We start from the raw sequence: 27,995 nt of genomic DNA on the forward strand, positions 1-27,995 counted from the left end.
TATGTGTTGCATTTTAGGGAGGTGGAAAATAAATGCTTACAAAACAGTCTTACAGTGTCTACAATTATGCTATTGAAAGCTGCATTTATTTAATATTTTGCAGTAACGTAGTTAAAGAGTTAAAAACACTTCCTATTCATAAGGTTGCTTTGTTGTTATACTTTTGTAATTGATGTGGTTTATGTTAACTTTCAGTTGATTCATAGACTGCATCTCAAATTTATTCCAGGGAGATGATTAAAACTGGGTATTCTGGTCTGGGAATGGACAGATGACATGAGTGGAGTGGTGTTGACACACTGTGGTTCAAGCTGCATTAAAGCCAGCAGTGTATTAAGTAGTATGTTTGGTAGGAAGGTTTTCCTGGCCAGTGTGGACAGGTATTTTTTCTCTTTCTTAATCCTGTAATGTGTAATTTGGATAAGTCTTTGGCATTGCCACTGCTTGAGGCAAAGGAAAACATGTTTCTTAATTAAATCTTGGTATGATTTTACAATTCTTTCGTATGAGCTCTTAAGGACAAGAGAGGAAAACACAAATTATTGGTTTTCAATGCTCTAGTGGAAAATATATTTTGTCATACTGCTTGCTAGTACATCTGTTGAAGAAGGATTGCGTTTTGTTTGTGTAAAGGATTAGTAGAATTTTATTAGCAGTTAAAAAGCTTCCTTTGTTCACAGAAGCCAAAAACATTGACTAGTGTTATCTGGTTTCCATATCTGAAAGCTGTATCACAAACCTTGTGTCCATCTATGTCAGAAGAAGCAGCCGGGGCATTCATCATGGCTCATTTGTCTTATCACTAAACAGTATCTCTTAGAAGCTGTCTCTGTTTGAGTTGATTGCTTTTGCTATGATCTCTAGCTGCTCATACTTTTGGGGAATGTAGAGCAGTATCTCATAGAAAGCTCTTACTTTTTTAGTTAAGGACTGTTCTTTCCCCATGAAACAAGATCTGTCAACATTTAAATTCCTTGTTAAAAGAAAACATTGGATGAGTTTTTAGTGAAGAATTGAACTATTCCTCAGGTGTTTGTTTCTGAATGTTTCTCAATATTAAGTTACACTGATGATAGCTTTAAAAAGAAAAATAATTAAAAGAATTTAGTATTAATTTGGTGTAAACAATTGTTGCATTTTGAGAACATGCTGTATGCTTCTAGATAGCAGTGACCCAGGGGACAGCTTTCTGTTTAGACCAGCGTGTGCTGTCAAAAAGCTTAAAAAGGCAGGATGTGAAAATAAAATTGGAGGTCTTTCCTTCTGACTCTTGATTTTTGTTGTTTTTCCTGCTCCTGAGTCGTAGGAGCTCAAACCTGCCCCCCATAATTTTGTTGTAGTAAATCTTTAACTTGCTGTTCTACTGCAGCACTGCCAGTGCTGATTGCTGCTGAGGGGATCCCTGAGGCTCTACCACACCCGAGCCAATCTCCTGCAAACCTTTTTCTTACAAAACGAGAACTTTTAAACCATACTTCATTTTTGGTTCTGTTCTAAAACTGAGAGTTTGGAAAAGTGCATGTGTTCCCATAGGTGCTGTACATTCTACGTTTCACAGCACCCCTATCACTGGTGCCTCAGTGAGATCTGCTGCACCCTAATAAGCTTCCAAAAGCCGTGTGTGAGCATTAAATTCGTGATCTACCGGAGCTCTAATCCAGAAGTAAGTCTCTAACCTGAGCTGTTTCTGTCGTGCTGAGGGCAGAGGTTACTACTTGTGCGGATTTGCTAGGAGAGTAAACAACCAGAATAGGAGTGCTGGGTGTGAAAGTATCTTGCTGTGTGCTGTGAATTGGAATGAGGCTGCAAAAGCATGTTGTACTGTGAGGAGAGGAGGAGGATTCTGAAGCACCTGGTAGCTTATCCTACCTTTGGTTGTGAGCTCACTGGCTTTTCAATGACTCGGGAGATGCTCTCGCAGTGATTGCTGTTGTCGCTTGTGTTTGTCCCTTTTGCCCAGGAGAAGTTCAGCTGCAATCTGGTGGAAGGCAAGTGTCCAGGCTAGTTGGCAGTTCTCACAAACAGCCTGGCATCCCAGCCCGTCGGCATCCCAGCCCGTAGGGTATCCCCGCGTGCCCGTGTGGAGCACGGAGCCGGTGGCAGCTCGGCAGGGCCGGTGGCTAGCGCGGCTCTGTCCAGGGTGCTGACGGGCGAGGGCACGGCCAGGCTGCTATGGCGGGGCTGCGATCGTGCTGTGTCCCTTGGGAACCATTTCCATCTGTGGGACAGGCTACCTGCATCCCCAGCAGGTCACACCGGCAATAACTCGTGTGTAGCTTCTGGGTATAAAACTCTTCCTGGTTACACAAATCAGTGACCTTGGGGCTTTTGAGGGGTACAGTGGAATATATAAGTTAATAGCACGACTTCTGTAGTAATGAGAAACTCATCAGACCCTTTAAATTAGAGTGTCTTTTAAGTAGTGCTTGTCCTTGAGATGGTTGCAAGGGCTTATGAGTTTCACAGTTTGATGATAAAACCCAGTTTAGTTTATCCAAGAATATATCCACTTCCCTGTAATCTTGCTGAAACTATCCACTGGCTTTTGGTGAGGAAGCAATGGAAGGAGGTGTTCAGTTGTTGGAGGAATCAGGGAGGTGCTTGTTCAATCAAAGCAATGCATCTTACAAAGAGCAGGTTTCAGTTCATTGAGTTGTCTCATATCTCTTGGTTTAGTGGCATTTACATATGTAATGGTCACTGTAGCAAAACTTAATGGCAGTGATGGCTAGCAACTGGAAAATGTTATATCTAAAATGTTCCTTGATCCTAAAGGATTTCTTTTTCAATTTTCCCCAAGCAAGATTTAAATCTTACCATTACATTTGATTAGAGGTTTATGTTTTTTCTTAAAAAAACCAGTAACACTGAAGTCATAAAGTAACTGGCTAGTTTAGAAAGTTGGCTGTTGAAAACTTGTATCTGTGTAAAAATGCAGAACATCAGAAAAAGTAATTAACAAGTTTTTATTTAATGAGACTCGATTATGAGATACTGATTCTAAGGCCATTTGGCCTTTAAAATCCATTTATGTTCTTTGTATTCCACATTAATGTGGACTTTTTTCTTCATCCGTAAGTACTCACCGATTTGAGGAATTTTTGTTAGACACATACCAGTACAATTGTTGTGTAATAATTTGAGTTCTGTGCAATTATTTGTGCAGTATTATTTGATAATACTCTTCTGTGCAAGTGTGCACCACTTGTGTTTCTCATAAGCATTATCTGAGCCAAAAAAAATTAATTTCTGGTTCTTAATTGTTTATTAATCACCTGATTAATTTTTATGTACTTTTTTGCCTTAGCTGGAGATACAGATGATCCTCCAAGAATTACTCAAAATCCTGTCATTAATGGGAACGTAGCGATGGCTGACGGACATAACAACACTGAAGAAGACATGGAGGATGGTAAGTAAATATTTGAGAAAAGCATGGTTTGTCTTCTTTATTTTTATGATTTTGGGGAGAAAATGGTCCAGGAATCTTACCTGTGTCCTCTGAACTGCAGCTCATTAAAAAATGAATTCTTCTGTAGTTATGGCTGCTGGTTTTCTGTGTTGGCATCCTTTTGACATAGCTGTACAATAGGATTAGACTTCTGAGGGCTTGGGAGTTTTTTCTTGTACTCTTTCTAGGTACTCATTTAAAAATTGCTGGAAGTGCTGCTGTCCATTCTAATGTTTTGTGATACAGCCCTTTAAAGGTGCTGCAGCTGGGCTTTGCTGAATAGTAATTTTATCAGTTACGCAATTCCTCCAGGGTGTTTAGAATCCTTATCTGTCCTGCTCTCTTGTCAGGTGGCAGCTGTGCTCTGGTTTTGTCTTTGTGTGGTAAGTCAGTGGTAACTGTTCTGTTGAACATCTTTTGCCCTCAGTTCTGATGCCCGATTTTACTTGCAAAAGCAAAGGAAAAATTACATATTAATGTCCTGTTAATAAAAAGGAATGTGTTAATGAAGTCTTTTTCTTGGACCATTAAATGAAAATAAGGGTGTACAGTTTTTTTCTGTTAGAGCTGATCAAATAATTATAAGCAGATCTGTCAGGGTATCTTTAAAGAAAGGTAACAAGTTTGTAATTCACTTAAATCTCATATGATGTTTAGTGAGGAAAATGTGCAATGATTTTTTTTTAGGAGAGAATAGGGGCAGGGACTGCTCATTTTGAAGAATGAAGTAAAATTAAGTTGGGAGAAGAGAGACATCATATGAGTGGGATTTGTTCCATAATTCCATGCTGTCTTGTGAGAGCACATTCAGGACTAGGCTTAAACATTTAGTTAGATTTGTGCAAAAATGTTGAGTGATTTTTTCTGAAAAATCCGGGTTTGAGGTTAAATGTCAAAGAAGTGCTTGCTTTCATGTTTTCAAGGAACATAGAATACTGATAGAAAATAGTAATGTTCCATGAAGAGAATAGGGTTTAAATTCAGAACAAAAGCATCTCATGATTGAATCACCCCTGTATCACTGGCAAAGATAAAGTTTCCTATGACCAGAGTCTCGCAATGAAATAATAATGGTGTCGTCTTAGCCTGTGAATTTTATTTGTGTGATTACCTAATCTCATTCAGAGGGTTTGATTTATTGCTCAGAGTAAATAGCTGAGACTGAAACAGGGAATTCTGTTCTTACTAAAAGCCATTATAAAAGGTGTTAAATATCTGTCAGGTCGTGGTATTTAGAGGGAGGAAAGAGAAAATCACATGGGTTGACAGCAACTGGCAAGAACAGCTTTGTTCAAGTTCTGTTCTTAGTAGTGGTGTTTGTAGATAGAAGGCCTGATAGTGTTTGCTGTTGATTCAGCCAGTACATTACACATTGATCAATTAGCAAAATCATTTGTCCAGTAGTTGGTCTGTATATATGTGTACAAATTAGGCAAAAGGGACTTAACCTGCAGAAACAGCTGATGAAAGCCAGGCTATATCAGGGCTGGCAAGGAATGAGATATATACCTCCTCATTCAGAATAAGATTGACTCTTGAACCAGAAGATTTCTGTGAACCTGTTTCTGTCAATTCCCAGCTGTCTGACTCCTCTCAGAAGTGGGAACGAAGGTGTTGCACTAGGGAGAAGTATTTGAAGGTATATGACAGAAGGCTTGTGAAAGCTTCTCATGCTTTTGTGGACTTCCAGCATGGTGAGGAGCTTTGGCCCACTCTGCAGTGGGACATCCTTCAGGGTTAGTGTGATTATTAAGCAATACTCTTAATAGTTCCTCATTAACGTATTTGAATAAGGAGTGCCTGGCTACATCTTGGTGCTGCTACAGTTGTTCATTCACACAGATAGAAAGGTGTTATTGCAAAATGTTAGGATTGCAAAAACATTCCTGAAGACTTGCATCACGTAAGTGATGCCTCTTTTCCAAGTCTTGTAAATCAGATTAGTTGCTTGCTGTTGCATTATTTACACATCAGTGCAATTGCTCCCTTGCTGTTTGTGCTTTTGCTAACCTGGTTTGCAGCATGATGTGCATGGGTAATGGACAGCTTGGAGATTCAAAAGACAGGGAAAAATGGGAGATATGGATTTCTCTGCTAAACATTCAGTTTTCCTTTGCTGTTACTCATAGCAAGAGGCATCAATCTGAGCTGATACAGAATGCATGAGGGGAATTTAGATACCTCCTCAGTGAAATTAATGAGTCTAATGGTTCCTGTGAGAGAGGTGAACAGTAAGATGAAGGCTTGATGCTTCCAGCTGGATCATAGAAATCAGCTTTCTGGTGATTTTTTGAGTTCAAGAAACTTTTGAGGTGATTTTGTTCTTCTAGCTTAGCACATAGAGAAATGACTGATAAGACTGGGGGGAAAAAAAAAGGTGCAGCTCTCATCCCCTTTGCTAGGCAACAGGCTGCAGGCATTGTTGAGGCACAGGGAATGGGAGCAGCAGTGGCCCAGCAGCAGGACTTTCACACAAGGCTGTGTTCTCTCGAGCACTGTGACCAGTACCTGTTGTTGCTCTGTATGAATTCTTAGCAATTAAAAAGAACCAGCTGAAGGACTGTGCTGTGCTTTGTATGGAGAATAACTTCAATGAACCAGACTTTAAAAGCTGGAATAGCAGCTTCTGCAAATAAAGTAAAAAATTACAAAAACAAGGCTCTGATCAAATTTTGTTTGCTAGTGCATCAGTATTCAAAGCGACGCATAGAAAAAATTCTCTTAGAAGTTAAAGTTCAAACAGAAGGTCCCTAGCTAAACATCAACTCACAGCTTTGCCATTACCTCCTGAAGTCTCATTTCTGTGAAGTATTGCAGAGGCAAGAAAGCTTTCAGAAGCATCAGTCTTAGCCATATGCTGGTATTGCATGCTGTATTTAGATCATTATTAAAATTCATAGAATATTCAGCCAGTTTCTCCATTAATAATTCAGGTTCAGAATATTTTAATAACCCCAGTGCACTTTAAAGGTAGCAACGTTTACTAAGAGAATAAAGAAATCTGCTTTTCCCAAAAGTATAAACATTTAAGTATGTGTTTCAGTCTTAAAATGGATCATATTCAGTATTTGGATCTCTGACTTGAAGGATCTTTGTTGTATGAAGGTGCTGAATGTGATAATCATCTCATCAATGAAAAAATCTTTTCCACGTAGCAAAGACAGCCCATTGCATGTAACTTCTCCAAGTATTGGCAGCTGGATCAGTCCTTTTCACTTTGTGTTCAATTTGTAGTTCAGGGACTTACAAAAGTCTCATTTGCCAGTCACAACTGAATTATCCTGCTGCCAATTGCAGTCTTCAGCTGGAAACTAGTGGACATGTTCATGATGGCAAGAAAGGCTTTATTTATTGATGTGCTCAAAAGAATGATCATGTTTGCTATGTAAATGTCTATTTTTTAATTCATCTTTTAATCCATTATACTTGCTAAGAAAAAATGGGCTTACTGGAAAGAAAGGAAGGTTGTTATTTTTAAAGAAGCTTCTATTTTAGGGTTGACCTGTGTTACGAGGCTGCATTTTTGTGGAGCAGTTACTAGTGATTGCTCAAATATTTTACAGAGAAGAGCTCCTATTCCCTGGTGAGCTCTCATGCACAGGCTTTCCTGAAAAGAAATCAAGAAATACAGGCAAACTTTCTCTGAAGCATCTGCAGATGCTGCGTGGGCTGCATTTTTTAGCTGACACGGTAGCAGCACTGCTGCATCCTTGTGCTGAGAAAGCTGCATCAAAGGAGGCAGAAAGCAAACTTGGCTCGTTTTTCGGAAGCTTAGACTGAGCCCAGAAGCACTGATCATGATTGTGAGTAGGGAGCTGGCCTCAAGTTGGTTTGAGATACATGTGATGCAAGACTGATTTTAAATTGCTACGTGTGTACAGATCTGTTTTATCCTGGCTGTGAATCAAGTCAGAGCTCCTCTCTGCAGCCTGTCAAGTTCTTGGGTGTAGAAGATCAGCTCTTGACTCTGTCAACGGGCAGTGAGCAGTGAAACTGGGAAGAGAGCAGTTTTTAAGTAGGTGACAGACTGCTAGTTAGCTGCACTTCCAGGTAGGGGAAAAAAGGAGAAAGGGATCCTTTGAGCTTTTGTGTTACTGAGGAAGCTGACAGCACAGGGCAACACGAAGGTCTTTGCAGGAGTAGAGGGGAGAGGAAGCTGGCTTGGGCTGTAGTACCTTCAAGAGAGTATTGGAATGCTTAGGGCTGTCAGGCCATACACAAAAAAATCCTCTGCGTTGCAGTTCAGGAGTAGGACAACCGCTTGAAAACTGCTTCACAGGGGAGAAGAATGAAATCTGTCAAAGCTCCCTGGCAGTTGTGGTTAAGACTTGGTAATTTTCTATATGAAGTGTACAGTCTTTACAATGTTGCATGTTTTAATCAGGAGTGTTTAATTTTTTAAATGAGGTAGCAATCAGCACTCACCTGTGTTCTGACAAAATGATTCAGCGCTGTCTGTGGTGCTGTGTCAAGCTGAGTAAATGACTGCTGTCCATGTATGGAAAGAACACATTTGTTGTACTGAGTGCTTTGTCACAATTTCACAATCTGATTTCTGGCTTGGTGTCATTGTCCCTCAGTGCTCTTTGATTTTGGGTGTCACTGCGTGTGACACATCTTCAGTTGTGCATCCTGTGGGTGCAGTGAGAACAGCAGGGTGATCATGGGTGCTGCCTGCTGCCTTGTGTGCTACTCCAGCCTCCTTACACCCAGTAGTATTCCATGTTACATGAGTGTCAGACTGGAACCATGGAAGAGGAGAGGAGTGTCTTGTACGTCCCTGGCTGTAGAGTCGTTGGGCTAAGTTGCAGGTGTTTCCTCCTGAGTGCAATATGAGGCATGTCACAATAAAGAGAGCCCAGCCTTGCGCCTTGCTGAAGCTGGCGCAATCTCCAGCACCCTGTTAGAGCTGTGTACAACAGAAGCAGAACAGATTGTGGTAGGTGAAGAACTGGGTATGTGGGAAGAAGGCAAAATTACTTTAATTGTGTGTGTCAAAATAAGCTCTTTAAAAAAAATAGTCTCATTTTGTGCTAGACCTCTAAAAATCTCTAAAGTCTTGGCATACCACAAAGAATACAGGACCTGACTCTTGAGCTAAATTTCAGCAAATTTATATGATTTTGCAAAAATCCAGCAACCAACCTATGGCATTCATCTGTTTTAAAATATACTGTCGCAAGCCAAAACCAACTAAATGGTGACATGGTATCAACAGGGCATTTGAACAGATTGTGAAAATCCTTTGTGCGTATGGGTTCATGCCGGGAACTGCCTTAAACTGAGCTGTGGAGATGCTAACAACAAGAAGGGTTAGAGTGGGCAGTGATTTAGTTGTAAAGCATTTGATGTCTCTGTCTTGCTGCACCTGCTGCTTTAGAAGAAACTTGAGTGGTAACAAATCCTAGCGCTAAAGAAACATTTAAGCATTAGTGTACAAAACGAACACATCTTGCAGTGCCCTGCTTCCCTGAATGGAGTTGCAGTGCGTTTCAAATTGAAACAATTGAAACTTCAGTGATTAAGTAGTTCAGTATCTCTCTGGGATGGGGATGTTTTTGTTGCTTCCAATATCCCACTACATGAAACGCGCTCACGCTACGTGATGTTGGTAAATGTCATTTTGGAGTGCAGAACTTGAGGTTTTTCAAACGGTGTGTGTGTGTTGCAGATACAAGTTGGCGATCAGAAGCAACGTTTCAGTTTACAGTCGAACGCTTCAACAGGTTGAGTGAGTCAGTCCTCAGCCCTCCCTGCTTCGTGCGGAATTTGCCATGGAAGATCATGGTTATGCCGCGACTCTACCCGGACAGACCACACCAAAAAAGTGTAGGATTCTTCCTCCAGTGCAATGCTGAATCTGATTCCACGTAAGACCCTTTTAATTATTGTACAAGTCCTCACTTGATACTGGTTAATCTATTGCAAGAAATACAAACATCTACAGAAAATACTTCACCTTGCTTTCTGCAAGAGGAGAGAATTCTTGCAAGGGTTTGAGTCCCCTTTAGCCCCTACCTTTCTAAATCTCAAAGCATAAGAATAATCCCCTCTTTAGGATGAGCTAAAATCAGCTTGTGTAACTAGAAGTTTGTGGTAGAATTTAGATATATGCTTGCTGAAGGAGAAGTCCTTGACTGACAGTTTCCTTGGCATGGAAGGAGTTCTGGGTTTATTTCAAATGAAAGTGGAGCTTCTCTAAGCATGCCAAGCTATAAATGCTGCCCTGTGAAGCATGTGAACAGGTAACTGGGAGCAGGGCATGAGTCTTCTCATTAAGTGGAATTCATTGCTCATCCAGCAAGATCTGAACACGTGTGTTCTTGGAGTCCTGCACTGGTTACCTTTGACCACTTTTGTAAATAATACAAAAATTTTAAAAGATAACTACAAATTTCTGAGGCATTCCTGCAGCTTATCCAGGTAGAGTGCAGACCTCTCAGGTGTCCTTTCCAACAGGGTAATTCCATTCGTGCACTCAATCTCACAAAGCTTGTTGTTTACTCTGAATAATAATTACTTTGAACAAAAACTTCTTCATCGTTTTTTGTAATTCAGAAGGTGAGTCCTCAGTGCAGAATGTAAAGAAAGAAGTTTCAAGTGTATTAACAAGTCACAGGACAAGTGATTCCCATCCAAGTATTTACAGAAAAAGGATAATGTGACCTTGAGAAGTACCAACCAAGGTGCAGCTGGTGGAGCTGAGCAGGCAGCAGTGCCCCTGCATGAGGCAGTGACAATACCATGCCTGAGCTGATATCGACTGATTGCCTTGCTCAAGTAGGGGGATTTTGAACACCAGTGGTCATGAAGTGCTGCTGAGACTATTAGTGTTGAGGAGTTTATTTTGTGGGAGGGAGGGTGGAACCTCGTCCTCCTTTCCTTACCAAAGACTGACACCTCCCTACACACTCTGTAGACACCAAGAGCACTTGGAGTTGACCCATCCATGTGCAGTGCGGCAGATCAGAACTAACTCACCTGGAGAGCCCTCAGCTTCTTAAACCACTCTTACCTGCAAGACACTGACACACTTTCCTGTCAACACTGTTGCCATAAGAAAATCTCCGTTCCAGCTTCCTAATGTGGCTCCAGAAAGCCCCAGAGGTTCATGCCCTCAATAACAATTAACATCTAATCAGGAAAAAAAAAAATCCGGTGTGTGAAAGTAATGTACCAAAAATCTCTTAACAAAAAAAATTATGTAACGCCTATAAAAAGCTTGGTTTTGAAGGAGTTTCAAGTGTTTCTTTTGTATTTATAGGTCATGGTCCTGTCATGCACAAGCAGTTCTCAAGATAATAAACTACAAGGATGATGAAAAATCATTCAGTCGTCGTATTAGTCACTTGTTCTTTCATAAGGAGAATGACTGGGGCTTTTCTAACTTCATGGCCTGGAGTGTAAGTAATTGGACATGTATTAATCTATTGCTAGATAGGAGCAATTTTATACCTGTACTCCTGCATGCTGAGGTGCTGATAGCAAAGGTTATTTTTTCTTATCATTGCTGTATATTTCTTGTAAATTTCTCCATATATTAATTTGATTTTTGTAGAGTACTTTTACTTATGTTGTAATTTAAATATTCCCTCATTATTATTTTCTGCCTCAGTGCTTGTGTTTTGTTTTCACTATGTGACAGTCATTTACATTCTGAAGCAACATAAATTTGTTTGCATTTCCATATGTTCATTGTCTATGTGTGTGGATATTTAATGCCCTAATAATACCACTAAGGTTTATCTTGAATTGTGACAGCTTTTTAAGCATTTGCAAAAGTTCTGGAGTATTGTCCAGAAGAAGCAGAATGTTTGATTACAAACTTTTACATCATTTAAAATTGAAAAACTACTGCAAAATCTTAAAAGGCAGGAACAAGTTTCATGTATTGAGACACTAATAAGGAATTAAAATGTAGTAAGCTGAAAAACAGCTGTTTTGGGGGTGTTCAGTTTTTCTTCTTTAGTTTATTATCACTAATAGCTCAGGCTTGGAAATTAGAAAGTAGTGTCCAACTGAATGCTTCATTGCAGTCATGTTGCATGCTCCACTGTCATGTTCCTGTGTCATTCCTGTTTTACAGGAAGTTACTGATCCTGAAAAAGGCTTTATAGAAGAGGACAAAGTTACTTTTGAAGTCTATGTTCAAGCAGATGCTCCACATGGAGTAGCGTAAGTATCTCTGATTAAAAATAAAGCAATATTCAAAATTCTTAATTCTAATATTTTTATGTTGCTTGAGATCATTCAGGTATTCTGTATTACTGCCATTTGTAGCTCCCATCAGACATTCTCACTTCGTCACTACTAACTGATGAATTCTCACATGGCAGTATTTTCATAGTCACACAGAGATCTTTGTATAGTTTAAATTTCTGTTTGCATGTGTCAGCATGATGCTGTGGAACCTCAGCTTCTGTGTGAGTTGGTTTGTGATTTAACACCTCTGCAATCCTGGCCTGAGCATTTCTGGTCTGGGAGCTGATGGGGTTTCAGGTGCAGCCAAGTGGTTCTGCTGTCTAACTTGCCTTGGTTTACAGTTGTAAACTGCTTTGTGTCATTTGTCCTCCTTCATGGCACTTGTAAAGAATGGGGTTGTACAGACATGTAGACTTGCCCTTAAAAGTACAGCTCTGAGCTCCAGGATGCTCTTGTAGGACGTAATTTTTCTGCCATATAGAATATATTTTTTAAAAAAAGTAATAAAATCGCTAAGCATTTAATTGCAAAGACTGTTGTTACTGGCAGGCAGTAGTGAAGTGTAGTTTATTTGTACCTTTAGTAGCAGCGAAGAGTAGCTGATATCTACCAGCAGCACTACCTTAGAACAAATACTCTTTATTATTTGGACTACAAAACATTCTTGTTTTTAACCACAAACCATTTTCTAGGTGGGATTCAAAGAAGCACACAGGATATGTTGGCTTAAAGAACCAGGGAGCAACTTGTTACATGAACAGTTTGTTACAGACTTTATTTTTCACTAATCAGCTACGAAAGGTAAGTAATACATGAAATTATAACATTGGCTGTTTTAATTGTCATTTATAAATGCTTCAAAACAGAGCTGTGTGTTCCTTTAGCCTCCCTGATCCTTTTAGAGGGGTTGTGACTGACATGGTGATGCATGTCTTACTGCAGGCAGAGTGCAGGAAGCTCCCTTTTGTAGTTTGTGGAACACAGGCTTTTGTCTTTTGTGGGAGCAGGCAGAGCACCTGGAGAAGACCTGAGCTTAGGGGGTGTTTCTCTGACTGTATTATATGTTAATATTGCTAGGGATTGCTGGGGGTAGGGGAAAGAGTTTAATCCTGCAGATGGAAGTAATTTGCCTTTTTTGAAATAGTTAAAATAGGGAATTATGGCTTCTCAGCCCATAAACAATGCACAAAGATACACATTTGTTTCATCTTGTAATTCATATTATGCAGCAGAATTTTTTGTTATTGTGGTTGCCATCCTTGTAGTGATGGAAAGCATTGTATTTTCAGTAGTTTAAACAATGTATTTTTATATTTACTTTAGTAATATATTTTGTTTACTGTAGATTTTATTTCTTTGCTGGAAAGAACTCTTTAAATATCTTTTTTATAAATATCTCATCCAAAGCTGGGATAAAATATGCTAGATAATGTATCAGTTTAAAATGGTGCAGTACCTTACTGGGATTAAAAACAAAAGTGATGACTTGATATTGGAGGTGGCTATCTAGAAGAGGGGATGTACTTGGAGAAAAAATAACTTGGCAGTATTCAGTGTATTGGAGTGTCCTATTGATCCTAGTTCATGCTTGTGTGCATTTCTGTACTTACTGTCTGTCTCAGTGAAAATGAACTGTTCTAGCTTGGGCTGTCTCTTGTGTACACCAGTTGTTGTAGTTCAATTAAGCTTTCTTTTCCCTTTTTAATGTACCTGCTTTCCACTGTCTTTCATTTCCCACCATCTTCTTATTTATATCCATGGCCTGTAAGTGTCCCAGTTGGCATTTCTTTTTCCTCTTTTGCAATGTGCTGTTTTACTCTGAAACACTGCAAAAAAAAATAGCACATCAAACTCTGATACATTGTAACTGAGATCTTAGCAATGCCATGGACAAGAGACAAATGCTTGTTTTACATGATGCACCTGTTCCTTTCTTTGCAGGAGGTATAATTTACTCATTATGATGCATGTTCTTTTTACTCAGCGCTCCTAGTTTGTGCATTTTACTTTTTTTGGACAATTTCATTTTGCTCCTGAGAGAAAAAAGTGGTTTTGTAATAGCTCCATCTAATGCAATTGAGGAGTTTGTTTCAAGACTGTCTTGTAGTCACTAAATCAATATGTACCGTGGAGTAGTGAAGAAGAAATGCTTTCTGTAATACAGATTGGTTTCAACTGAGCTAATCTTACCAGGTATTCATTCTCCTGCATTTCTCCCTCAGCCCCAAAATAAGTAGCAGCCTTTAGAGTGTATTAGGATCTTCGTAGTGACCATATGAGAAAATTTGACTCACTAGATGGTAGCTTCAGCTTTCTTTATGGAAATGTTACTAGACATCAGTTGGAATGCCCAATTCCTTGCTCATTGCTCAGGCTTTCAGAGCCCCTCCAAACAGAACAGGTGACAGTGGCAGTTTTAGGCAGCTTTACCACTCATTTGCTATTGGTACAGGTCAGGAAGAATCAGTAGTTGTCATGTCTGAAAAAAGTACTTTTTACATTTTTGTTTCCGCTTTTAGCAAACTTGTTCCCCTTAAACCAAAGTAAAACAAAACGTGCAGTATCCTTGGTTTGCTGCTCACCGTTTCCCTCATTTCCGTGAATCCTCCTTCCTTAGAAGAAATCATGCTTTCTGTTGCTGTTCCTTGGAGCTTTGTTCCCAGAGCAGCTGCTGTCAGGAGCAGAGCTGGGGAAGCAGTGAACAATAGCAAAGGCAGGCACATCCCTATGGCAAGTCAGGCCCTGGGGAAGCGTGGGTGAGGATTGATGGAGAGGTCCTTTCTTCTCTGCTCTGCTTCCACATAGCACATGGGAGGTTCTTGGCTGTTGGAAATGAGACCTCCCTTTTAAGCAACAGGGTGGCTTCGGTGGTAGGGAATAAAGCAAAGGAACTTTCTCTTTAGAGTATATTGTTATTTGTTGTGACTGATAAATGTGAGCTAAACTGCAGTCTGTGCAGGCATGGGGCAGTGGTGACTTGCAGAGGGGTCCAGGTTTGATCCTGGACTGCTACCTGAGGTGTCCCACAGCTGTCCTTAGTGCCTCCAGCCTGTCTGTGCTTGTGGCTGCATCCAGTCCATTTTGGAGCTTCTTGCTGGCTCCCTTGAAGAAGTCCCTACAACTCAGGAGAACATTGTAGAATGTTGGTAGAACTACATTAAAAGAGTAAATATTGGTCCATTTCTCCTTGAGCTGGCTCTCCTCAATATCCAATATATTTTACCTAAACTTGGAGTGCCACATACAGTATTTTCTTCCCTTCCTCAAGTAATTCCTGGCTTTAAGCAATGTGTTCAAAGTTACCTGTAGTGTTTTTTTACTATATAAATATCTAAATTTTTTCTCCTATCTGTCAATATGCCTGTACCTGTCCCTATTCCTCTTCTGTGTTCATTTCTGAGGGAACTTCTCAGGTGTTTAATAAGAGATCCTTCCTTTTTAAGTGGATCAGAATGCCTCACTCCTTGAACCTGAAGTCAAGCTTTCAGAATTTGGGAGGGTGAGGCATAAAAATAAAGCTTTGAAGAGGTTAATATTTAAAAAGGGGTAGTGTGGAGAAATACTTCAGCTTAGAGAAATGAGCTCCAATATTACCTGTATACACAAACAGAATGAAGAGCCAAGAAAGGCAGTGGTAAATGTCTGCTGTGTCATAACACATGTAGAATTTCCAAAGAAATAAAACTGGTGTTTTTGTTCAATGACAGCTGGAATGTAGTAATTATAAATAAATTGTAAATTACTATTTTAATATTACTTGAGCGATATAGGAAGGAATTAATTGTCCAGATGGTATGTGAGAAAAACATTAAAACAAAAAAAAAAAAAAGAACTAAAGGCAAAGGATTTTATTTTGATTAATTATCAAGGTATTCTGAACTCCAATTTATGAGTTTTCTGATGGAAGAGTCAATCGCTAGGTTGACTTTCAGCCTGCTGTAGGTTTAGCATTTTAGTATGTATTTTTTGAATGTATCAGCACTGACTATATTTACATTTTTTCATTTTCACACCTTGATTCTATTTGCTTAAACGTAGCAAGTTTAATATTGCATATATATTTGTATGCAATTTTCTTCAATTCATAAAAGCAGTTGAAGCAAATATCAAAGTGGAGCAAAAGAAGACTTTTTAAATTGTTTTTTCAAAACCAGTATATATATAACAATATAGAATAAACAAATAGAAAAAACAAATATATAGATAGAGTTGGTTTTTTGTTGCCATTAGGGTGAGGCTGTTGTTCTTTAAATTACCCTAACAAAGACTTCCGTTGGCTGTCCTTCAGAAAAAAGTTGATGATAAATTTCAGCTAATTTTTATTAGTGTTTCATTTTTATATGTGTAAGTACTACTAATGGTGTAGCTTGCAGCTGAGTAGAAATAAAATTTGGAAGTTACAAGTGTTCATGATTCTGTTTTAGGTCATTTCTATTAACTGGTAACTTCTGAAAATTAGGTTAAGATTTTTAAAATACAGTTATGTTAATTATCATATTACTTTACAGTTGTATAATTTACCATTGTTTTTCTGTCAGAATATCAGGGATTTGCTTTCTTTATGAAATTGTAGCTCATCTGATGATAGTCTCTTTATTCTTTAAAGTATTTCTGTTGCTGTGCTTTTGAAAAATGTAGTGGATGCTCAGAATTGGAATAGAAAACAGGCCTGTCAACTTTTTGGGAACTTCTTTTGCTGTTTTTCTTTCTTCTTTTCTTTTTTTGCTGCACCCTTGTGTTCTTTCTGTATCAGCTTCATGTTTATCTAGTGTCTGTCCCAGCTGGTTCCCATCACTCTGTCCTGAGCTATCCTGTGGCAGTGAATGTGTTTGCCCAGCAATTCCCAGCTGCCTGCTGGAAGTGCTATCCTGGCTCTGAGTGTAGGGAACTGAAGTCCAGGGTAAGTTAGGTGTGCTGCACACCTCTGGAAGTCAGGCTAATGCACCAACTGAGGGAGAACTGCTGAGCTTCAGTGCAGCACTTCACTCACAGGAATGGATCATTCCCTGTTGTTTCACAGGCAAAAATTTAGGTGGCAATTTTTCTGGTTTTAACAGGTTATTTTCTCATAGTGCTACTTAATATTAAAGTCTCTTTCAGTTTCATTTGTTACCTGATCTCCTTCCAGGGTTGTCTGTTTTCTTTTTGCATTTATGCTTCTTAAATGAACATCTCCCTGTAAATACCTTTTGTTTGCTCTTCCTTTTTCCTAGATGTATTGATGTACACTTTATAAAAAGTAAATCCCATTTCAGTGACTATTGAACTCTCCTAATCCCTGTTTGGTCTATTTGTGTAATTTCTTTGTTCTCAATCCTTCCCAGATCAGTATAATCAGTGAATTGAATTGTTAAGCTGTTTATTTGCTGGATAGTGATGACATTAAGTAGGAATGAATGTATCAGGAACTGTCAGAGCTTCCTGTGACATCTTTCTCCATGTGGACCAATTCTGTTTTCGTTCACTTGTTGCCCTTCATGGTTTCATGTGGTTGCTTTTTCACCAAACCAGTTATTTTCAAAAGCCTGTAGTATTGACTGCTGTATCAGGTCCTACTGTGATGATTGCACAGACATACCAGGCATGAGAAGTTATTTGAAGGTGTTAAATGCTTTAGTGCATTTGCTCTTCTAGGCTGGAATAAGGGAAGTATTTAGATGAAATAACCATGAATGGAATCTGTTGTTCACATCTTTCTAACCACTGTGCTCTAAGAAGAGTTGTTCCAGACAATTAACATTTCTACACTACAGTACAAGATTTTTTTTCAGACTTTTTTAAAGTGTTGGTTAAATTGAGTTCCATGAAGGAAGTCACTGAAGAGGAAAGAATGCATTAAACAGGATGAGCAATAAACTTTTCTGATACTAATTGAACTAAATGCTTTTTCAGGCTGTGTACATGATGCCCACAGAAGGAGATGATTCATCCAAAAGTGTTCCTTTAGCATTGCAAAGAGTGTTTTATGAGCTGCAACATAGTGACAAACCAGTTGGAACTAAAAAGTTAACAAAATCATTTGGGTAAGTTTCAAAAACTTGGACTATTTAGTGGACTTTTGCAGGTTTCATAAAGCTTTTCTTTAAAAAGGTTCTATTTTAATAAGATTATTTTTAGAGAGGTGCAGAGAAGTGTTCATATAATACGGTGTTAATTGTTAACCTTCTGTAGTCTACTTGAATAGGTTTTTGTTTGTAACCAGTTCTAAAGACAGCTGATTCAATAGTCAGACTTTTTTGGGAAGGGCAATGGTACAGAAACAGAGCTGTTAATAGCAGGGTTATAATGTACCGGTTACCTGAAAACTGTGTGATGCATTTGACTTAAGTAAAATTCAGAACAAAATAGTCACTGAAACATTGCAGTTTATGTATTGTTAATGTCTTTTAAAAAAATGGAATCTGTTTCAGATTTAGTGCAATAGCAGTAATTTGCATGTCCATGTTGTGCATTGATGGCTGCTGTAACATTTTCTTGTATCAAAGACACAAAGAAAGATTAATATTAGCATAACCTTTGCAGCCCTTCTCTTTGCATGTCATGTAAGTGTGGAGTAGAATTTTATTAAAATCTGTTCTAAAATACTGTATTTTGTATTACTTTGTCTCACTGTATTTGTAGGCTAGTCTTGTAGTAATATTGACAAGCACTGTTTTAGTTCAAAACACATTAGGAAGTTTGTATCATCTTTTTGACACAGCTGTCCTCACGTTCATCCTGCATCTGCTGCTACAGCTTGCAGTGCTGCTCTGTCCTGAAAACATTCTTTGTAACCTTGTGTCTTTGCAACCTTGACTTTTCCTCTTTTGGGGGAATTTTAAAATGAAGTCAGTAACCTCAGTGTTGTCTGTTTATCTGACCATACCCTCTTCCTACTAGCTCACTGTATGTTTAGTTTATCAGTGCTCCTGCTGTCACATTGGAAGGACTTGGTGATAGAGCAAATATTTCATCTTGACCTAAGATCTCCACTGTGTCATATTCAGTAGCATAAAGAGACCTTTCCCGAGGGTGTTGCAGATGCTTAATTTTGTATCCAAGAGCAAAGTTTTAAAATGTGTTCATACCTGCTTTTGTTCTCGGGAAGGAATTTTTGAATGTGTTTGTAGATTTGGGTTTCCCCCTTCCCTCATCATCGAATCAGAGTTTGGCCATGTGAGCCCTACATAGATGCTGGATTTAGGGTATTACTTTCTACTGAGCGTTGTGAATTTCTAAGTTTGACTTCTTTAAGTAGAAAATGATGCCATGTCTGAAGGAGCCCTTCTTTATCCTAAATTTAGTGTGTGACCTTTTTCTTTGGTTTGTCCTGTGAGCTGGCTAGTGTTTAAAGCCCAGAGAGTCAGGGCATTATTTTCTATCCTTAATGATCTGACAGTCACTTGATTCAGCTGGTTTAAGTGTGGACCCTACACAGCTGTGGGCACACTTTGGGGATTAGTTTGGTGCTGTGTGACAGTGGGGGTGAGTCACTGAGAAGAGAGTGGGAGGGAGGATAAAGGCAGCACTGCTCCTGATCACCCTGGTGCTGCTTCCAGGGCCAGGGGGAACACCACACTGAAGCTGGAGCCTACAGCCAGCAGAGCTTTTTTCATACAGTTGGGAGTGGTGACTGCTGCAAAAAGTTGTCAGAGACTTAGAACTCAAAAAGCTTTCTGGAGCTGAAGTTACAGATCTCACAGGAGTGATTAATGCTGGAACTAGAAACACTTTGTTTCTTGTTTTATTGAAGGCAGGAGTGCTGAACACCTTGTTGCAGTGTGCTGTGCTGGCCACGAGGCATTTAGGGCCTGCTGCCCTCAGCCCTGCTTTCACACAGTGTGTTTGCACATGGACAGTTCAGAAAGCTGAATGCCTCCTTGGAGTTACTGCATGCCCAGGATTAACTGTTCAGATGAGCACAAAGGAGCCAGTCTTTCCTATAAATCCATTTGCTTCCTTTCCTGTGCTGAAATAATCCCTGAATGCTACTTGACTGCACCTGAAGGGCCCTCAGAAGAGAGGCAGCTGGAAACCTGCTGTGCAAACTGATGGCATGGAATTGCTCCCAGGCCTTCTCTTAAGAGTTTTTTTGGCATGAACTGAGACTGGGTTGTAGACTGGAAGAGCAGCAGCCTGGCTGTGGCCTCCTCAGCTGGCTCTGGGTGCATTCCCAGTCCCTGTCCCCAGTCCCTCAGAGGAAAAGGGGTGTGGGCACAGAACAGCTGCCAAAGTGTCTCACAAGTTCACTGCCCCATCTTTCTACACAAGTGAAGAACCTGTGCATCAGCCAGTGCTAAATCTCAGTCTTTACACCTTGCTGTGTGTCACATTCTTGATCCACAAAGAAATCACAAAAATGTCTTTGAGGTGTAAGTTTTCATCCTAATCAGTATTTTTTTTATTTTTTTGCTTTACAAAGGTGGGAAACTTTAGACAGCTTCATGCAACATGATGTCCAGGAATTATGTCGAGTGGTATGTTCATACTACTTCTTGATGATCAGTGATGTTTAATGATGTCTCTTGATATTGTCTGTATATATAATGTAATTTACTAGTGATCTGAGTAATAATGGCCCTGATTAATTTAAATTGGTTCCTAAAAGACATAGAGTTTTTGCCTTGGTTTATTCCTCTTTAAGAATGGGGTTGCTTGTGGTCTTTTGAGGGTGAGGAATTTGTAAAGAGAAGGGAAGCTTGAAAGTAGCTGAAACATGTTCTAGTGGTACTTTTATAGCCATGGAGAGAAATGCAGTTTTAAAGATAAAATGCATTGTTACATCTGTGGGGTTTTCCAGACTCAAAGGAATGGGAGTAGCAGGAGTAGTCCTCAGTGCCGTTTTTAGGTGGAAGAGGAGGATTTTAAAGGACTAGAAGGGAGATGCCAGTACAAAAAGACTACCATTTCGCTTTATCCAAGTGACTTAGCATCTAATCAGTCAAGTAATCATGTGTGTGATGAATAAATTAAAAAACTGCAAGTTTATCTTGTGTGAAAACTAATTTTTCTTTCAGCTGCTTGATAATGTGGAAAATAAAATGAAAGGCACGTGTGTAGAAGGCACTATCCCTAAATTGTTCAGAGGGAAGATGGTGGTATGTATTTAATACCTTCCCCAAAAATAATATAAATTAACTCTTGTTACTTATATAAATTGAATGTCCATGTTATTTTGTTTTTGTTTCCAGTCTTATATCCAATGTAAGCACGTAGACTATCGATCTGAACGAATAGAAGATTATTATGACATCCAGCTAAGTATAAAGGGAAAGAAAAATAGTAAGTAATACACTGTGATATGTACCAATGAAATACTTTTCAGCCTGTTGGACAGCTTGATTGTCTCTTGATTTCAAATGGGTTTGTTGGTGCACAGTGACTGGAAATACCTTTGCTTTAGGAGACCTCACTGAAAACATTTTCAGTGCAGAAAATTATATTGCATTTCATTTTTTTCCTTATTCCGTTTTCTTTCCCTGCTCCTTCCTCCCTAATCTCTCAATGGTATCTTTTCATAAAACTCTTAGAACTTTAGGAGTTTTCTGGTGTCATAAAATTGTGCCATGGTGATCACAGTGGCATTGTCATAGTCGTTATAATTTATCTGTAAAGATTAACTCAGACAAAGTAGTCTTGTTTAGATCTGACCACAGTAATAAGCAAAAAAAACCCCAAAAAACTACTCAGAACAGCATAACAGTGGTGCCTCATCATCTCTTCACTGAGCTGTTGGTGTAAAAGGCACAGAAAAGGTTGTGCAAGAGTCCAGCAAACAGTCATGTGGCTTGGTGCTTAACAGTTACAACGTGAGGAGTTGTGGCAGACAGCTGTAACTATGAGATTGTATAATCTGCTGAGATTCTTAGATATGCCTCTCCAATGTGGTGCACTTCTTGACATGCTTAAGTAATACAAAATTTGACTTAAAATAAGGACAGAAATATTCAAAAACAACCCCCTATATCCTAATATGTCATTTGATTAATACATTGCAGGCCAGAGTAAACTTACATTTTTTTCCTCCTGTACAATTCCCCAACCTTTTTTCATTTAGTTTTTGAGTCCTTCATTGACTACGTTGCAGTGGAGCAGTTGGATGGTGATAACAAGTATGATGCAGGAGAGCATGGCTTGCAGGTATTATTCTTCTTTCTTTTACCTGTTTTTTTTTTTACCTTATTTCTTTATCCTTGATAAAGTAACAATGTTGCAAAACCCATTCTAGATTTTATTAACTGATTTTGGTGATGCTTCTTCTTAGACAAGCTTTTTATGTAGCTCCTCTTATTTGCTGTTAGGTTTCTTAACATGAAGCTCAAATTTTATAACAATTTAATTAGTAGTGAATTTTATAGGTCCAAGTCTTCTAGTTGCTCAAGTGGTTCACTTTTCCACCAATCTCAAGATTGAGAACAACTTCTTCTATTAGTAGTCTTTTCTTCCATGTGTAAAGTGAAAAAACAGCATAGCTCTACAAGTAACTTTGGAGAGCTCATGTTTGTATCCTCAGCAGGAGCACCAAATGAACCCGTGGCAATTAAACATTTATGTGTGTGCACGTGTTTCTGAGCTCTTCAGCTGCACTTTGCTGCAGCCACTGGAGTTAGCTGAAGTCCTTTATAAATAATGTTTTACTAAAGCTTATTTCTGCAGCTTTGACACACCAGGTTTTGTCAGCAATGTTCTCTATATATTTTTTTTAGCTGTTCTTAGGAAGGTGCAGTGCAGCACAGTAGCCAAATACTTGTTGGCAGGATGCAATGAACATGAAATTCTTAATTGATCAAATATGAGTTTTTGCCTCTCTATTCTCTCTCAATTTTATTTATACAGGTAACTTGCTCTTAATGCAGTGAGGTCTACATATGCTTGTATGAGTGGCCTAAATTTAATTTAACTGAGTTCTTGTATTACTGGGGTAGCTCATGGGAGATTGGTGCTGCATTAGGATGCTTAACCGGCACCCAAATTTTGAACCATTCTTTGGTGCTGGTGTGCACACTGTGTCATCAAACCTATAAAAGACCATATGAAGAGTGTCCACAGCAAACAAGTATTTTGAGTTGTTGAAAATCTTGCCATTTCAACCCTCTATTTCCTTTAAAATGTCTAGGAGGCAGAGAAAGGTGTGAAGTTCCTAACATTGCCACCAGTATTACACCTACAGCTCATGAGGTTTATGTATGATCCTCAGACTGACCAAAACATCAAGATAAATGATAGGTAAGTGCGTTGATTGGTTTGGTGTGTGGGTTAGGCTTTTGTGTAGAATTTGAACCTGTGGATGTATTTTACCAAAAAATAGTTTCCCAAAATCCTGTTTTTGACTAAACTCTGCGAGGCAGGTGAGTGCAGTCACACACAGTGGAGGTCCCCTAAAAGTGCACTGGTTGAATGTTGAGGTTCAGAATGACAAATGGAATGCTTGTTTGTAGTGGTTGTTTTGACCATGAAACAAGTGACTGCATCTTTTAATGCTTTGTGTAGGGTTTGGCTGGGCTGCCACCAGAGTAAGTAGGATGAATAAATAGTTACCTGCTTGCCCTCCATCTGTTTCCATGGATGGAGGGAGAGGCTGATAATTTCTCGAGGAGATACATGGTTGGTTGTAAACTAAATAAATGTGTATTGCAATGATTTCATTCTCACCTAGGTGAGACATTGCAGAGTAATGTTCCAGTCCAGTAGCACCTGTGCTAGGAAAGCTCTGTTTGTATGCTAGAAAATAACAGATTGTAAAGCTTTTGCCTTGACACAGTGAATCCAAACCAGCCCTAATTCTGTTAAAGTGCTCTTACCCTTGTTACTGAGGGCATGCTTTCCTGAGCTCCTTGAAAAGATTCTTTTTATTCCATATTTACATAGTATAAATTCTGTCCCTGTATGTGGTATGTCCTGGACAGAAATGGCATTGTAACAGTAGCATATTCAATTTTTGTACTTTGCTTTAGGAGTACACATAATGTTCCATAATGTTCCATAATTAGTGCATAATAATGTGTGTCTGTCTTAACTACAAATAAAATTGTCTTCATTTTTTTCAAAACTAGGTTTGAATTTCCTGAACAGTTGCCACTAGATGAATTCTTGCAAAAAACAGATCCTAAAGATCCAGCAAATTACATTCTCCATGCAGTTCTAGTACACAGTGGAGATAACCATGGTGGACATTATGTTGTTTACTTAAATCCAAAGGGCGATGGCAAAGTGAGTATTGAAAAACACCTAAAAGGATTTGTGTGTTTAAATGCATACTTGGAATTTTTATAATGGGCATGTCTTTGGAATTTTTGTCCCCTAAAAGGGTCTGCAGACACAACTGTCTTTTAGAAAAAGACTTTTTTAACTAAGGCAATCTCTTCACTGTTGTGTGTATGTGGTGAAGTTCTACTACAATCAGATTTCATCCAGCATTTTTTTGAGGCTGACTTTGCTGAAGCAAATATGAGCATTTCCAATGTTTCTGTGACTCAGAAGTTCAGCTTGTTTGTAAATGTCCCACTGTTCCAGGTTGAGGTGACTTGATTGGATTGGACATTTATAGGTCAGGTGCCTCTTCCCTTGAGTTAACGGGTTTTGTGTGTACATGACTGTTCACAGTAAGAGCAGAAGTCAGATTTTACTGTGAATTTATTGCTATTTGGAATTTATTCTTAATTGACTTCATTGTTCTAATTTAAAATTGGATGTAAATTGCTCTAAATATATGAATAATTACTCGGTGTCTTGTGCATCACTGTGTTTCATTTCATTTTACAACAAGTAAGGTCAATTTTCTGTTTCCTGCAGAAATATTAGATATTTGAATAACGGTTTTAAGAAAAGCTTCTTGGAATAATTATTATGCTTTTGGTACTCAGTGTAAAATGCTGAAATACTTCAGTAAAGGCTTGGTATTTATGGACTTCCTTATGCTGAGCACAAGTAGCAGGTAGCACAAATTATACTGAACCAGATTTCCTTTTAAAAGTCACGCCGCTTGAAGAGTAATTTTAGTTACTTCAAAGAGCTGAAAGACGTGCCAGAAATAGGATTAATTTATCATTCAAGAACATGCTTTTACGTATAAAACCATCTTTCTGTGCAACTTGCTCTGCAGTGGTGTAAATTCGATGATGACGTGGTGTCGAGGTGCACGAAGGAGGAGGCGATCGAGCACAACTACGGAGGGCACGACGACGACCTGTCCGTGCGGCACTGCACCAACGCCTACATGCTGGTGTACATCAGGGAGTCCAAGCTCAGTACGTGTCCTCTCCCTGCTCAAAGGGCACTTGCAGGCAGGGAATTAGGGCTGCTTTACCTGGGAGTTGTTGGCAGTTTTGCTGTGCAAAGGGACTGCGTTGTTTGCTGTCAGAACATAGTGATGCCGTGGGGTCAACCAGCCTTTCTCTCACTTTGGCAAAGGATGTGCTGCTCTAGTGTCATCATCTTATAGCTCAGTAAGGCACCTGCCAAATGCTTCAACCTTGGTTGTTTCATAGGATGGAAAACTTAGTGAACTGACTTCAGTAATGGAATTCAATCAAATTGATTGTAAACATGTAGGTACCTGTATGGTAAAAAAATGGAGTGGGGGTTAATATTTTTTTAATTCTGAACTGAATATTTCATTCAAATGTCTATGATACATATTTCATGGAAGAAGTGCATCTTGGCTTGTCAGAGAAAGTGCTTCTTTTGCCAAAGTGTGATGATGTCAAACCATGTTTTTAAGTGAAAGATAAAGAAAGCTTTGACTTCAAATCAGAGGAGAGTCAAGTGTGTATGAAGAAGAACCTGTCTGATGTAAATCTTTAAATGACATCATAAAATCTGCTTTGTAGGTGAAGTTTTGCAGCCTGTCACCGACCATGATATTCCTCAACAACTTGTAGAAAGGCTACAAGAGGAGAAGAGGATAGAAGCTCAGAAGAGGAAGGAGAGGCAGGAAGCTCACCTCTATATGCAAGTGCAGGTCAGCTTTTGAAACAGATTAAGTTACAACTACTTTACCATGAAAATTCAGAGTATTGAAACACCCTTGAGGCAAACCTTGATTTTCTTTTTTTTTTTTTTTTTTAAATTTTTGTGATGAATTAGTGTTTGAAGCGAAATAACAATTTTAGCACTTTTAAGTGTATTTACATATGCAATGAATCGTAATAAACCCCGCAATACTGTAGTTACAAACATTTCTTTAGAATTCCTTCAAATTTCCTTAGAATTTATGTGCTTGTGGGTATAAAAATAGTAAGTTCAGGTGAAAGGGAAAAGGACCAGGTTATTTCAAATGGCTTCCCTGCCACTGCACTTTTATCTCCTTCAGGAATTATTTTCTAAAATTAGAATGTATCTAGCCATAGGCTGCAAGTCTGGACTATTGCCAAACTGAGCTCATCAAGAAGAAGCAGAAGGAGAGAGTGCTTATATTTGCAATTATCTTTTTGGAAAAGCCAGATGGACTAGATTGTTATGAATTGCCTTAAGGAACCCTCTTTATGGCTCTTCCAGAGCCCATCTGGCACAGGAAAATAGAACCCATTTTCCATTTGCCTCCATGTTTCCTTGCCTGTTCTTTCTGCTGTTGATAAGCAGAGATCCTGGTGAAGTTCAGCTTGTTCTGCACTGCATTTGGACTGAGCAGTTTCCAGTGGGACACTGGCAGTGTTGCAGTTTGTATTTCTGTTAAAAAAAATGCAGGGAGCTGTGGGAAATACAGGGGAAGGGTTAGGAGGCCTTCTTGCATTACGCCAGTCAAAGAATTATGTAGCCTTTTTATTTTCTCCAAGTGCCAAGATTGTTAGAGCACGTTCCAAGACTGGGATCTAAGCACGACTGGTTTTTAATTGCTCGGGATTTGTAAGAATTAATGTATTTTAATTACTTGCACTGATGAGATTATCAATCACGATTTTTTAATTTCATTGTAATCTGTGTTCTTGCAAATTTCCTCCCTGAGAACATGTATAGTGTTAGCACTGTGCCAGAGGGCCAGTGAGGTCGCATAGTAAAGCATCCTGAGAAGGTATTACATGGTGCAGCTGGGTTAATCTGAATAGTAACCTGTAAATGTCATTTTTCAGATAGTGGCAGAGGATCAGTTCTGTGGTCACCAAGGCAATGATATGTATGATGAAGAAAAAGTGAAGTACACTGTCTTCAAAGTATTAAAAAACTCCACACTTACAGAATTCGTTCAAAACCTCTCTCAAACAATGGTGAGTTTTCTGTAGCTGAATACCTGCATGTATTTATTTTGTTACATTATGGTTGTTTCTTAGTCCTTATCTTCTCCACATATTGACAGCAATCATAGTTTAGACCTTTAACACAGAAGATCTTTTGAGTTTAATAAAAGCATCTCAGCCTATTTTTCCATTTTGATTTAGTTTCCTGTCACAATTCTTATTTATTTTAGGGATTTCCCCAGGATCAAATCAGATTATGGCCGATGCAAGCTAGAAGTAATGGAACAAAAAGACCTGCAATGTTAGATAATGAAGCAGATGGCAATAAAACGGTAAGAAGTCATTGAGAGATGATATTACTTCTGTACATCTCCCATGATTTTTAGTTCTCTTTAACAATATCTAACTTTGAGACATAAGATCTTTCAGGATTTTAGTTTAAAATTAATTTCACTGTACCTGGTGAAGTTTGATACTTGGGAAGACTTGAGATTTAGTGGATTAATTTGGATGGGAAGCAGGAGTGTGGTTGGTGCATGATTTTTCTTCTGTGGAAAAAAAGGTGTGGTCATGATTTTTTATGTTAGATTTAAAACAGAAATGCTCTTTTGAGTCCTCCATTATTTGGGCTGACCTCTGGATTTAATGAAATGTATTGTTTAAATGTAAAACTTTGTGTCTAAATACCACAGAAAACAATGATTGGTTTCGCTGTCCTGTTATTTTAAAATGGAGTGATATCCTTGCCATTGTAAGGTAGCTGTAGGCAAAGTTTTAAAAGAAAAATATGTGAGTTCATTTTAAATAAAACTTACCTTTAGTGCTTCATCAAACTTTTTGGTGGTTTTATATCTGTATTTGATTCTCTTCATAAACTTCTTTTAACAACTTGAAAAACAAAACTTCTCCACTTGTAGAATGCCATAAAGTTCTTGTATCTGATTCAAATGCAGGTACCAGGTTGTATTGTGTTCTTCAGGGAATTTTTTTTCCTTCTCTCACATCTTTCTAGATGATTGAGCTCAGTGACAATGAGAATCCATGGACAATATTTTTGGAAACAGTAGATCCAGAGATGGCTGCTACTGGAGCAACATTACCCAAGTTTGATAAAGATCGTAAGCATATGGGCTAAACATTTCAAAAATGCAAAATACTTTCATTTTGGGTGTATCTCCAAAAACACTGTA

General features: G+C 38.8%; 1 protein-coding gene across 1 annotated transcript in view; it reads left to right on the forward strand.

Moving 5' to 3' along the window:
- USP7 (ubiquitin specific peptidase 7) overlaps positions 1–27,995 on the forward strand; it is a 70,379-nt gene that overhangs the window by 27,447 nt on the left and 14,937 nt on the right. Inside the window, exons 2-18 of the mRNA XM_085074888.1 lie at positions 3,308–3,412; positions 9,123–9,321; positions 10,716–10,854; positions 11,538–11,626; positions 12,346–12,454; positions 17,546–17,676; positions 20,055–20,109; positions 20,650–20,730; positions 20,824–20,914; positions 21,690–21,772; positions 22,749–22,858; positions 23,686–23,842; positions 24,735–24,879; positions 25,462–25,592; positions 26,701–26,835; positions 27,036–27,137; positions 27,818–27,923. Of these exons, the coding sequence (XP_084931014.1) occupies positions 3,308–3,412; positions 9,123–9,321; positions 10,716–10,854; positions 11,538–11,626; positions 12,346–12,454; positions 17,546–17,676; positions 20,055–20,109; positions 20,650–20,730; positions 20,824–20,914; positions 21,690–21,772; positions 22,749–22,858; positions 23,686–23,842; positions 24,735–24,879; positions 25,462–25,592; positions 26,701–26,835; positions 27,036–27,137; positions 27,818–27,923 (1,968 nt within the window). The remainder of the gene's footprint in view (positions 1–3,307; positions 3,413–9,122; positions 9,322–10,715; positions 10,855–11,537; positions 11,627–12,345; positions 12,455–17,545; positions 17,677–20,054; positions 20,110–20,649; positions 20,731–20,823; positions 20,915–21,689; positions 21,773–22,748; positions 22,859–23,685; positions 23,843–24,734; positions 24,880–25,461; positions 25,593–26,700; positions 26,836–27,035; positions 27,138–27,817; positions 27,924–27,995) is intronic.

The sequence above is a fragment of the Lichenostomus cassidix genome, chromosome 14 (assembly GCF_008360975.1).
Source record: "Lichenostomus cassidix isolate B80296 chromosome 14, HeHo_3.0, whole genome shotgun sequence".
NCBI classification, from domain to species: Eukaryota; Metazoa; Chordata; class Aves; order Passeriformes; family Meliphagidae; genus Lichenostomus; species Lichenostomus cassidix.